The sequence below is a fragment of the Oncorhynchus mykiss genome, chromosome 24 (assembly GCF_013265735.2).
Source record: "Oncorhynchus mykiss isolate Arlee chromosome 24, USDA_OmykA_1.1, whole genome shotgun sequence".
Lineage (NCBI taxonomy): Eukaryota > Metazoa > Chordata > Actinopteri > Salmoniformes > Salmonidae > Oncorhynchus > Oncorhynchus mykiss.
Window position 1 is genome coordinate 1476530 of NC_048588.1, and position 13763 is coordinate 1490292.

At 41.6% G+C, this 13763-nt stretch overlaps 1 protein-coding gene across 6 annotated transcripts in view; it reads right to left on the reverse strand.

Annotated features, from left to right (window-relative positions):
- Positions 1–4984: 4984 nt before the first annotated feature.
- The window catches only part of LOC110503532 (sodium channel subunit beta-3), a 31432-nt gene continuing 22653 nt past the window's right edge, over positions 4985–13763 (reverse strand). The window contains exons 5-7 of one of the 6 annotated variants that reach the window (XM_021581896.2): positions 8778–8916; positions 6840–6905; positions 4985–6189 (exon numbers count right to left, since the gene is read on the reverse strand). In XM_021581896.2, the coding sequence (XP_021437571.1) occupies positions 6842–6905; positions 8778–8916 (203 nt within the window). In that variant the 3' untranslated portion in view covers positions 4985–6189; positions 6840–6841. The other 5 variants (XM_021581894.2, XM_021581895.2, XM_021581898.2 and 2 more) reach the window with 5 other exon arrangements.

Consider the following 13763-nt stretch of genomic DNA (forward strand, 5'->3'; position numbering starts at 1 on the left):
AAAGGTTGATTTTTATCAAACCTTTAAGAAGAGTATCATTGTTTAGCCAGTATCACACTTTGGCTTAGATAGGGGTACATTCACACACACAGGGTGGGGTGTATACTCCAAACAATAACATAAAATCAGCAAACACAATGAGATCATAGGGTAGAGTAAGGCTTAAACCAATTGTTTTCTTTCAACCTGCCACCCATACAAAATCACAATTCCTTCAGTAAACAAGTACACTGCCCTCCTATGGCCCTAGAACCATATTGCACTGTCTCATCCCATAACTAACATCAACTCAGACAGAACTAATGCGCTCAAATATTCTAGGCCTAAATGGAGACCATAGGGGCAAAATATATGATTTAGTATTCCCAGTTTTTGTCAATGATGTATCAGGAAAAAAAATTCTCCAACAGGGGATGTTTCAGAGCCCTGGAGATACTTATTGAATAGAGATAAATAAATGCATTTTTGGGGAGAGGGATTGAGGGATTGTCACTGCAGTCTCTGAGCTGAGTCAGGTGTGAGGAGGCAAGTTTGGCTCATTAAGGGATTTAACAACTTAACGCAGCGTGAAATAGTCTGCTTTATATTCTCGTAAAAATTTCACTAAATAAACAGTTTTATTCAAGTAGGCTACTTTACAACAGTGATGATACGAACCATAACAATAGCTCTACCTTCCATTGTCAATTACTTCATTGTCCGTATTAGTATAGTATTTTATGATAAGTTATGAAACCTAATATAACGCAGTTAGGGTGGGCCTATGGCATTATAATATACTATTGTCATTGAATCACTAAGTAACTTGGTGTTTTAATTTATATTAAATAAAACACCAAGTTATGAAACCTAATATAACATAACGCAGTTAGGGTGGCCTTAAGCCTTTTTTTTGTATTACACTAGAGGGAGACAAAGACCATTGATGTTATAATTGACATGTCATCTTGTTCTTCTGTAACTAAATTGAGAGTAAAATGATAGTAAATTGAGAGTAAAAGTGATAGGAAGAAGCATTGGCAGAGCACACAATAACACATGTGTTATGTTATCGCTAATTGCTGTTGTTGCTATTATCAAATCAAATCAAATTGTATTGGCCGCTTACACTTATTTGGCTAACGTTATTGTGGGTATGGCAAAATTCTTATGTTCCTAGCTCCAACAGTGCAATAATACCTAACAATACAAAACAATACATGCAAATTCCAAAACATTGAAATAAAGGAATAAAGAAATATAGAAATATTAGAACGAGCCATGTCAGACTTTGGAATTTAAATATATGATGGTGTGTAGACAGTATATGAATGGAAAAGGTGTTTACAGCAGTAGTTATATAGTACATATGGCAGCAGTCTGTAAAGTTCAGGGCAGGGTACTGGGCGGATGCCGGCTAGTAGTGACTATTTATTTAACAGTCTGATGGCCTGGAGATAGAAGCTGTTTTTCAGTCTCTCTGTCCCAGCTTTGATGCACCAGTACTGCACTTACTGTACTAACGTCCTGTGCAGAGGGTGTACTTGTACATCAAGCAGTCTCACGCTACAAAAACAGGAGATAGGCTGCTGGCCTATGGGGCATTCTGGCATTGACAAGGCTATTTAAAATAGATAAAAATGACAATATATTTTGTTGTTGTTGTAACGGTAGTAACAATAGCAATGCTATATACAAGGAGTACTGGAGTCGAGTCAGTATGCAGGGGTATGAGGTAGTTGAGTTAACTGAGGTAATATGTATATGTAGTTAAGGGTAAAAGGTGCTAGGCAATCAGGATAGATAATTAATAGGGGTCAATGTAAATAGTATGGGTAGCCATTTGATTAACTGTTCAGCAGTCTTATGGCTTCGGCGTAGAAGCTGTTCAGGAGTCTTTTGGTCCCAGACTTGGTGCTCCGGGAACCGCTTGCCATGCAGTAGCAGAGAGAACAGTCTATGACTTGGGTGGCTGGAGTCATACACATTACCCTCTGTGGCGCATTGCGGTCAGAGCAGTTGTAATACCAAACAGGGATGCAGTCAGTCAAGCTCAAATCTAATGTTATTTGTCACATGTTGGCGAATACAACAGGTCAAGGGCAGGCAGAGGTCAGTAATGCAGATCAGAGTCAAAAGGTACATAACGGCAGGCAGTCTCAGGGTCAGGGCAGGCAGAGGTCAATAATCCAGGGCGGTGTGACAAGGTACAGAACGGCAAGCAGGCTCAGGACAGGCAGAATGGTCAAAACCGGGAAAACTAGAAAACAGGAACTATAGAAAAAGACAGGAGCAAGGGGAAAAACACTGGTAGGCTGGACGGACAAAACAAACTAGCAACAGACAAACAGAGAACACAGGTATAAATATACTGGGGATAATGGTCGAAGATGGGCAACACATGGAGGGGAGTGGAGACAAGCACAAAGACAGGTGAAACAGATCAGGGTGTAACAGTCGTTGTTGTTGTGTAAAATGTTAATTAATTGTTGTGAGGGATTGGCAATATTCCAGCTCCAATAGAACATCTAGCATTGTTGAATACATTTCTGTGATAAATGAATTTATTTCAGAGCAGTAACAGCCTGGTATAATTATAAAGTATTGAATGTGGGTCACAATAGTGGGTTGTACCCTTTGGGAGATAGAAAATTACAATGATACGCTTGTTAAACAGAAGAGGAGGGAAAAGCATTACTGGCTGAATGAGGTGCAGCATACAGATAATGAAATGTTGAACGTTCATATCAATGATGTAGGCCTATGCTTTAGGGTGCATTACTAGCTAGGGTTGTGATAACCCTTGAGCTCTGTACTGTGTAGTCATTATCTTCATGTCTGGTTAGTGCATGACCCACACAACTCTGTCATCATGGCATGGTTAAATTGAAGAAGACCAATCTGCTCTCTGCTCGGGGCTTGCCTGGGTTGCTATAACGACAGATGCTATATCTGTTACCGGTGGCCCCAGAACAAGAACATGGTGGTGGTGAGATTGCTCTCCGAGGACTGCCCCCCCCCCCCCCCCCCCCCATCCTTCAGGTGCTTAACACCAGCTGTGCACTGTGGGAGGAGGATGGGTGGTACAGATGGATGGCTAAACCCACATAGATATGGCCTAATTCATTCACACCCTACCTCCTCAGTCTCAATAGTTTCGTGCCACCACCCCCAGTCTGGCACCACCCCTAGTCCCCAGTCAAGACATGTCATCAAAACCTTGTGGGTGGACTAGTCACATTGTATCTATAGCAAATGGGATGATGCTCCTTTTCCCTGTGGTATTCGCTAATCAGGCAATAACTAAATAGTTCTATTTTATCTGTTATGTTTTTGAGGTATCTAAAAAAAACTTTACAATACCTTCCTCTGTTATTAGTCTCACAATCAGTGAGGAGATTGACAGACAGACTTGCACAAACACTTATTGAGTGTTTTAGCATTTCATTGAAACGCGACCTGCTTGTCTCGTCTCTGTGCCAACTCTGTAATCAAAACATTTTCAAGATGAATGTTGAAGGACTTTACAAATTAGATAAGTATGGCGAAGGGTTCGGATACATTTGGAATGCATTGTCCTTTAATAGCTCAATATGGAGATACAGTGTAAAAGAGATACAGTGACATACAGAGCATTCGGAAAGTATTCAGACCCCTTCACTTTTTCCACATTTTGTTACTTCACAGCTTTATTCTAAAATTCATTAAATTATTTTCCCCCTCATCAATCTACACACAGTGCCCCACAATGACAAAGTGAAAACAGGTATTTAGTAATTATTGCAAATGTATAAATAAAAAATATACATTTGCTATGAGACTTGAAATTGAGCTCAGGTGCATCCTGTTTCCATTGATCCTCCTTGAGATGTTTCTACAACTTGATTGAAGTCCACCTGTGGTCAATTCAATTGACTGGAAATTATTTGGAAAGGCACACACCTGTCTATATAAGTTCCCACAGTTGACCAAGCCAGGTCGAAGGAATTGCCCGTAGAGCTCCGAGACAGGATTGTGTCGAGGCACAGATCTGGGAAAGGGTACCAAAACATTTATGGAGCATTGAAGGTCCCCAAGAACACAGTGGCCTCCATCATTCTTAATAAATGGAAGAAGTTTGGAACCACCAAGACTCTTCCTAGAGCTGGCCGCCCGGCCAAACTGAGCAATCGGGGGTTGGTCAGGGTTGTGACCAAAAACCTGATGATCACTCTGAAAGATCTCCAGAGTTCCTCTGTGGAGATGGGAGAACCTTCCAGAAGGATAGCCATCTCTCGAGCACTCCACCAATCAGGTCTTTATGGTAGAGTGGCCAGACTGAAGCCACTCCTCAGTAAAAGGTATATGACAGCCCGCTTGGAGTTGGCCAAAACGCACCTAAAGGACTCTCAGACCATGTGAAACAAGATTCTCTGGTCTGATGAAACCAAGACTGAACTCTTTGGCCTGAAGGCCAAGCGTCACATCTGGAGGAAACCAGGCACCGCTTATCACCTGGCCAATAACATCCCTAGAGTGAAGCATGGTGATGGCAGCATCATGCTTTTGTGATGTTTTGAGGGAAAGATGAATGGAGCAAAGTACAGAGACATCCTTGATGAAAACCTGCTCCAGACCTCAGACTGGGGGAAGGTTCATCTTCCAACAGAACAATGACCCTAAGCAAACAGTCTAGACATGCAGGTGTGGCTTCGGGACAAGTGTTTGAATGTCCTTGAGTGGCCCAGCCAGAGCCTGGACTTGAACCCGATCTGGAGAGACCTGAAAATAGCTGTTCAGCTTCGCTCCCCATCCAACCTGACAGAGCTTGAGAGGATCTGCAGAGAAGAATGGGAGAAACTCCCCAAATACAGGTGTGCCAAGCTTGTAGCATCATACCCAAGAAGACTCAAAGATGTAATCGCTGCCAAAGGTGCTTCAACAAAGTACTGAGTAAAGGCTTTGAAGACTTATGTAAATGTGATGTTTCAGTATTTTATTTGTAATACATTTTTAAAAATGAGGGAAAAAAACAATTTAATCCATTTTAGAATAAGGCTGTAAAGTAACAAAATGTGGGAAAAGTGAAGGATTCTGAATACTTTCCGAATGCACTGTATATAGTATGATTGTACACAATTCATACACTATGGAAGTAGGCACATATGAGTCTCAATAGCAATTCTACTCTATATTAAAAACAAACAATCTCACCAGCCAGTATATGATTTAGCATGGTTTAGAATGATCAAGTATTTGGCTATTGGTGCGTACAGTAGTTGTATTATGCAGCATCATTGTTTTGAATGTCTTAAGATGCCATTGAATAAACTTGATCTCATAAAACACTGAGTAAAAAAAGCCATATTGTTGATGTGAGTAAAAGATATAGGAATCTCTGTTACCAATTACTGTGACTTTGTACTGTAACCATTTTTTTCTTCTTCTTCTTCTTTTGTAAAATAGCCTAGTCACTCTCTAAGATCAAAATGCACAACATCTTCTCAAGCCAGGTTCTCTCGGTGGAAGAGAATTGAACTTAAAGAGGAGCCTCTGACCTAGAAGGCCAAATGGAGCCTTGGAGTCACACTAAGAACCAGCGAGAGGACTCAGTGTTCATATCATATCATAAACCACAGTCATACTGTGCATGAAACATTTCATTTTACCAAACAACTTGAGTGAAGTAAACTTGAGAAGCTATGCAATCCAATTTCTGTAAAAAGATAACGACGAGACTCCGGTCGTATAAGAGCAAAACCTTGACCCCTAATCTCGTCGTTTTCTATCAGTAGAGTAAAAATGAACTGAAAATAATGTACCAGAAGCTTTTATGTGCACCCAATGATGTGCAGTGTACCATTTGAACAACATTTCACACATTTAAAAGTATAAGTAATTTGCTTTGAAGCCATTGGTTGATCCTCTGCAACAGTAGGTTCAATTTTGTTTCTGTGGGTGACATTCAAACATCATAAACAACTTACTAAATCATCAAATCACTGCTGTCTGGCACATGGTGGTTCAGAGTAAGATAAGAAGGGAGAGTATACTTGAGCATTCAAGTGTTTGGCTAGCTCACACCACAAGACCAAGACAAAGGGGACTCCACTTGGCAGGTTCCCTGGTTGCTGAGAGGCGTTGCGACATCTTCACTGAATGTTCCCTTCAAAGAGTTCAGTCTGTATCGTCAGGTGACTATGAACTGCTTCATACACCATTGGTCAGTACCTGAAATAGAGGATAGACTAAGTCGCTTGATGTGTTGAAATATTCAGATTAGGTACAACAGTAACAGATATTCTAATACAGATTCAGAAATGTAAAACAGTAACTTGCGAGAAACTTTCTTCCACTTAAAAAAAAACAGAAAGTACCACTCTCAGAAAGTACCACTGTGCCTCACACAGCCCCTTAGCAATACTAAGAAAACACGTCTCCGACCACTGTTCTGAGAACACAGCAGGGGGCATGTTCAAAGTGTTCACAGGCCTCATTTCTTTCGCTGTTGTAATCGGGCCACTCTCCCTTTGAAAACGACACTTACATCAAGTACCAAAGAATCTCACGTGGAGAGTGGATTTCTTATATAACTATTGTTTTCACCTCTCATTATTTTCACTATTAGGTCGACTTTTAATATTAGTACTAGTACTATGAGTGAGAAAGAGCTGATGGTAAAATGGAGATAAAGCACAGAGATGAGTGGTTGAGGAAGGGAATGTTCTTACTATGGTGTGAGTGAGCAATGTCTTACGGAAGAAAATGGGGGAAGCGGTTGCAGCAGAAAGAGACTCGTGAGTTGAAGTGGAGAGTGATTTTCTGATCGAGATCAGATTGAGAGGCACATTCAAAATACCGTACTGGTGTGAGACAATCACTTTTATTCTGTAACTGGAACACCCAGGTTCTCTTTATTTTCGGAGGGAATGGCTAGGTAGTTTGTCCTGTAGATGGGTACAAAAGAGAGGCAAATCTAAGATCCTGCGGTGCATCCATGGAGCACCATACTGTGAACATTTCATTGGGCCTTTCTTATTGAACTCTGTCAACGGAAAACAATTGAGACAATTGCAAAACAATTTAGACAATTGGGGTAACTTACCATTGGGAATGTTACAGTTTATTCATGACAACAGCAATTCTGAACATACTGAACATAAGCCTGGACACTGACTAAGAAACATGACATCGATTTCTTTCAACTTTGCTAATAGGATTCCCACAACCCATGAGTTAGCCTATTTCCTAGCCATTATTCTACAATAAAAAAGTATTCAAGTAAGAGGAGCAGGTCAAATGAAAGTGGGGAAATGGTAGGAAATCAGTAAATCACACTTGCAACTGGTGTGGGATCATCCTGTCTCCTAGCCAACAGTCCATGATTGATGTAATTTAGGATCAGTAATGCATGCTACAGATCCTTTTAAATGGATGCATTATCCTGTACTGTTGAACCGCCAGTCACATACAGTATATTATGGCTGGCTGCCATCAGTGCGTCTCTAATGTTTATCTGCACAAACAGCTCAGTGCCCCCTGCGTCCCAAATGGCACCCTATTTCCTATACAGTGCATTCTTTTTTTTAACCAGCGCCCTAAGTCCTGTCGGCACTAGACCGGACGGAGGTCACGCCTTGCAACACACCACTGGTGGTTAAACTTACTGTGGTATTCTTGGGCATAGGGTCATTAGGCATTGGCTCTAGACTGAGTGCAAAGAGTTGTCTATTTAAAAAGCATTTTCGGAACAACTGACACAAGCCATGTAAATGTAGCAGTGTACACGCTCTTCATTTGTTCAGAAGTGCATTATTTTAACCCATTTCCTCAATCGATGCCATCAGACATTCTCTCAATTTCCCAAGTAAGTTCTGTGTACATCTATCCTGCACTACTGGTACTTCCATTGTAAGGTACAGGAATAGTGTCATTGGAATCAAACATTCACGGTATATTACCCAATATCTTTATTGTAAGGTTGAAATTTGATGGCCCACAATCCACTGTACCGACTTCCATCTACCGCCCAGCACCACCACCAATCATTGGGAGCTGACAGCACCGAAATATATTGAAGCCTTGGCCACAGAACAAGTCAATTTCAGATCCGGCTGCAAATCCACAGAGCACTAAATTGGTTGTTTGAAAATGGCAGAACAGGAGTCAGCAGAGCGCTCCAAACTATCCAGGGACCTCAGCAGAAAGACAACTTACTGAAATAGCTGACCGACTACTATTGACCGACAGCATGAGCCCTCAGAAATTACACCTCCATTACACTCTTTCACAGAACGCACAACCTATACATTGGATACTGCATGGCCTAACAGTAAATGTAAACTATTCACTACCCCCAATTTATTGAAGGAGTCGTAAAATCAGCAAGGGGAATTTTACTCCACATTGTCAGTAATGCTTACTGTTGGTAAAGCCTAAACTCCGCATATAGTATGAGACACTTAGCATCGTATCCATTCTGTATGTGCTGAAGCCAACTCTAGTTGTCTATCATTGTCCTAAGGCCTACATCTAGATACGTGATTCAAAGCAACAATAGAAACTAGAGTTGGCCTTGGTACATTCAGTATGGTGACGAGGCCATGATATGAGGCTACGAGACATGAGGCTACAAGATACGAGACTACGAGTTACAACGCTACGAGATACAAGACACGACCGCGAGATATGAGCGTATGAGATCTAATGCTAAGAGATACAAGCCTACAAGATTCAAAGCTACGAGATACAAAGCTACGAGATACAAGACAAGCCTATGAGATAAAAAGCCATGAGACACATGGCTAAGAGCTACTCACGCGGTGTCCTGGGCCTGCTCGTCCGACTTGGAGATCTTCCTGTAGCAGTATACCATCTCCACCAGGAGCCAGCAGGTAAGGAAGACCAGCAGGACATACATCATGATCTCTGAGTACAGGGCAGTGGTGTCCTCACTGGCTGCCAGACAGACACACACAACCCATAGAGATGGATATAGGGCACACTTGCTACAAAGTCTGTTTCAGCATTGGCAGCGCCATCAAAGGCTTTCACCATTTTAAAGTAGGCAACTGGGTGGGACTACCTATGGGTCAAGGAAGGATAACAGAATTTCATCCAAGTCAGCAGAAGGGATCAGCAAATACTTCTGAGCAAAGATTCAAGCTCAACAGGTGGCAGTTAAATAATTAACTTTAGCTTAATGCCTGTTCAGGCTATACACACTTGAACACAGTAGGTGTAGGTATACACCTTTTTAGTTTGATTACAAACCGCCAATAAACTCATATAATTAGAAGAAGAAGACATTGACTACTTTGAAATTGATATAGCCCTCAATGGTTCTGCCCATGCTGTCACAGAAGTGATGAATGGCAAAGATAGGTGTGCCCTCTTTCCATCTCTATGACACAACCCACACCACATCTGTTTGGATGGACCACTGCAAGACAACAGAAATAGACAATGTATTTAAACTGCATTGATTTGATAGGGACTTACTGTAAATCTTGCACAGACTGTTCTACAATTATGTGATTTCTGAATAAAGCAAAGAGCTGTAAAGATAACTATGTGTTAGTTAGATAACTATGTGGACCTATTTGTTTGTATGGGACGGTGAACAAATTCTCAATATGTTTTGAGACCCAGCATATCAGCCATAATAAATAACTGTCCTGTCACCACTAGCAATGAAATGGCAATTCTAATTCAAATGGCTTCAGTATGTAGCAATCTATTTCTGATTTATCCATTCACTCATAATAAAAAAATATAAACAGTCCCATATGTGGGCATTACAGCTAGTTCTGTTAGCCAGGTGAAGTCAATCTCATTCATTATAGGAGGCAGACTTCTTCAGGGATCGGTGTCACTTCCACGATACGGTTGAGCAAATGTTGGCTAATGCGATTAGTTTGAGGTTGTAAGTAACAAGAACATTTCCCAGGACATAGACATATCTGATATTGGCAGAAGGCTTACAGTCTTGTTAATCTAACTGCACTGTACAATTTACAGTAGCTATTACAGTGAAATAATACCATGCTATTGTTTGAGGAGAGTGCATAATTTTGAACATGAAAAGTTATTAATAAACAAATTACGCACATTTGGGCAGTCTTGATACAAAAGTTTGAACAGAAACACAATGGTTCATTGGATCAGTCTAAAACACAAACAGTGCAGCCATCTAGTGGCCAAAATATAAATTACAACTGGGCTGGAAAAATACATGATGGCCTTTCTCTAGCATTTCAAAGATGGTACAAAAAAAATACAAAAGAACCGTTGATTTTTTCTTTGTATTATCTTTTACCAGTTATATTGTGTTATATTCTCATACATTCCTTTCACATTTCCACAAACTTCAAAGTGTTTCCTTTCAAATTGTACCAAGAATATGCATATCCTTGCTTCAGGGCCTGAGCTACGGGCAGTTAGATTTGGGTATGTCATTTTAGGCTAAAATTGGGGAAAAAGGGGCTGATCCTTAAGAGGTATGCTTTGTGTGTACATACATGTTTTGTAAAAAATGTTGGTACATATTGAGAAGATACATTTGATGGGATAATGGTCCAATTATAAAGATGGTAAGATCCAATTATTGCTAGTATAATCACATTTGTAAAGTATACAGAATAGTGTTTCACATAACCTTATTGGGAATAACCAAAAAGTCCTCTCATGATGCTTTAGTGTTTTCCTCCATGCATAGTACACTATAGTCCAGGCAATTTATTGCCAGCTGACAGTTAGTGTAGCTCTATGCAAAACACATAAGATATTGTAGCACATATTGATAGGTCAAATTCCCTCAGTTAAACAATTGTCATACTGCAAACCCAACAGTATTATTCAACAGTCATGCCATTTCTTCTTCTCTTTTTCTTACATAGTATTCAGACCCATTTACTTATTCCATATTTTGTTACGTTACAGCCTTATTCTAAAATTGATTAAATTCCAAAATGATTCTAAACACAATATCCCATAATTACAAAGAAAAAACAGTTAACATTTTTTTTTTAATTGCAATTGCATAAAAAAATTACTGAAATACCTTATATATTTAAATATTCAGACCCTTTGCTATGAGGCCAAACTGAGCAATCGGGGGAGAAGGGCCTTGGTCAAGGTCACTCTGACAGAGCTTTAGAGTTTCTCTGTGGAGATGGAAGAACCTTACCAGCAGGACAACCATCTCTGCAGCACTCCACCAATCAGGTCTTTATGGTAGAGTGGCCAGACTGAACCCACTTCTCAGTAAAAGGCACACGACAGCCCGCTTGGAGTTTCCCAAAAGGCTCCTAAAGACTGTTAGACCATGAGAAAGAAGATTCTCTGGTCTGATGAAACTTTGGAAACTTTGTGTTCCAAGATGGCATAGCAGTCGGACGTGTGTTTTGTCTAGTCCCGTCCCGTGTAAATATAGTTTTTTTCCTTGTTTATTTGTATATATTTCGTATATATTTTAATCTCACTTTCCATCTACGGACTGAATATATTCTCCTGCAACCCGCCTCACCCGGATCTGCTATTTTTATACTTTAGAACCGTAACCCCCATCAGAGGTTGGCCAGCTAACTAGCTTCTAGCTAGTAGTCAATTAGCCACTGCTAGCGTTCTTCACTGTTAACTCGGATACAAGCAAGCTTTAGCTCGGTCAATACCTGCCAGTCTGTACAGCGCGATATCAACTCAGAGCATATCGGACTGCTTTTTCTCTACCACATCTCCAGATTCCTACCACAAGCTCTGACCCTTTACACCGGATCATCGCAGCTAGCTAGCTGCAATCCGAGTAGCTATTCTTGGCTAACGTCTCTGTCCCGAAGCAAGCACCAGTTAGCCTTGTGCTAGCCTCGAGCTAGGCCCATCTCCCGGCTAGCCGAAGAGGTCCACAAGGCAATTCTTGGGCTACAATACATCTTTTGCCAATTGGCCTGGACCCTTTACTGCCAACACGGAGCACCGCCGATCCATCATGACTGGTCTGCCGACGTAATCGTCCGAGGTGGTTTCAACAGGCCCCTCCGTTGCGACGTTGCTGGAGGCCCATCTGCTAGCCCTGGCCCGCTAGCTGTCTGAATCACTGTGTCCCCAGTTCATCTAGCGTAGTAGCGACTACTGAATCGGCTCCCTGACTCATCTGTTGATACTCACTGGACCCTATGATCACTCGGCTACACATGCCTCTCCCTAATGGCAATATGCCTTGTCTATTGCTGTTTTGGTTAGTGATTGTCTTATTTCACCATAGAGCCCCCAGCCCTGCCAATTATGCCTTAGATATCCCTTTTTGTTCCACCCCACACACATGCGGTGACCTCACCTGGCTTAACTGGTGCCTCTAGAGACAAAACCTCTCTCATCGTCACTCAATGCCTATGTTTACCTCCACTGTACTCACATCCTACCACATGCTTGTCTGTACATTATGCCTTGAATCTATTCTTCCACGCCCAGAAATCTGCTCGTTTTAATCTCTGTTCCGAACGCACTAGATGACCAGTCCTTACAGCCTTTAGCCGTACCCTTATCCTACTCCTCCTCTGTTCCTCTAGGGGTTAACCTAGGCCCTGCAGCGCCCAACACCTCTCCCATTCCTTAGGCGCTCTCATTTGTTGACTTCTGTAACCGTAAAAGTATTGGTTTCATGCATGTTAACATTAGAAGCCTCCTTCCTAAGTTTGTTTTATTCACTGCTTTAGCACATGCCGCCAACCCGGATGTCTTAGCCGTGTCTGAATCCTGGCTTAGGAAGGCCACCAAAAATCCAGAAATTTCCATCTCCAACTACAACATTTTCTGACAAGATAGAACTGCCAAAGGGGGCAGAGTTGCAATCTACTGCAGAGATAGCCTGCAGAGTTCTATTACACTATCCAGGTCTGTGCACAAATAATTCGAGCTTCTACTTAAAAAAAATACCTTTCCAGAAACAAGTCACTCACCACTGATGCTTGTTATAGACCCCCCTCAGCCCCCAGCTGTGCCCTGGACACCATATGTGAATTGATTGCCCCCCATCTATCTTCAGAGTTCGTACTGTTAGGTGACCTAAACTGTGATATGCTTAACACCCCGGCCATCCTACAATCTAAGATAGATGCCCTCAATCTCACACAAATTATCAAGGAACCTACCAGGTACAACCCTAAATCCGTAACCATGGGCACCCTCAGATATCATCCTAACCAACCTGCCCTCAAAATACACCTCTGCTGTCTTCAACCAGGATCTCAGCGATCACTGCCTCATTGCCTGCGTCCGTAATGGGTCTGTGGTCCGTAATGGGACCACCCCAATCACTGTCAAAAGCTCCCTAAAACACTTCAGCTAGCAGGCCTTTCTAATCAACCTGGCCTGGGTATCCTGGAAGGATATTGACCTTATCCCGTCAGTAGAGGATGTCTGGTTGCTCTTTAAAAGTGCTTTCCTCACCATCTTATATAAGCATGCCCCATTCAAAAAATGTAGAACGAATAACAGATATTGCCCTTGGTTCACTCCAGACTTGACTGCCCTTGACCAGCACAAAAACATCCTGTGGCGTTCTGCATTAGCATCGAATAGCCCCCGCGATATGAAACTTTTCAGGGAAGTCAGGAACCAATATACACAGTCAGTTAGGAAAGCTAAGGCTAGCTATTTCAAACAGAAACTTGCACCCTGTAGCACTAATTCCAAAAAGTTTTGGGACACTTTAAAGTCCATGGAGAATAAGAGCACCAGCTGATGTTCTGAAAGAGCTGCACAATCTGGATCCCTACAAATCAGCTGGGCTAGACAATCTGGACCAT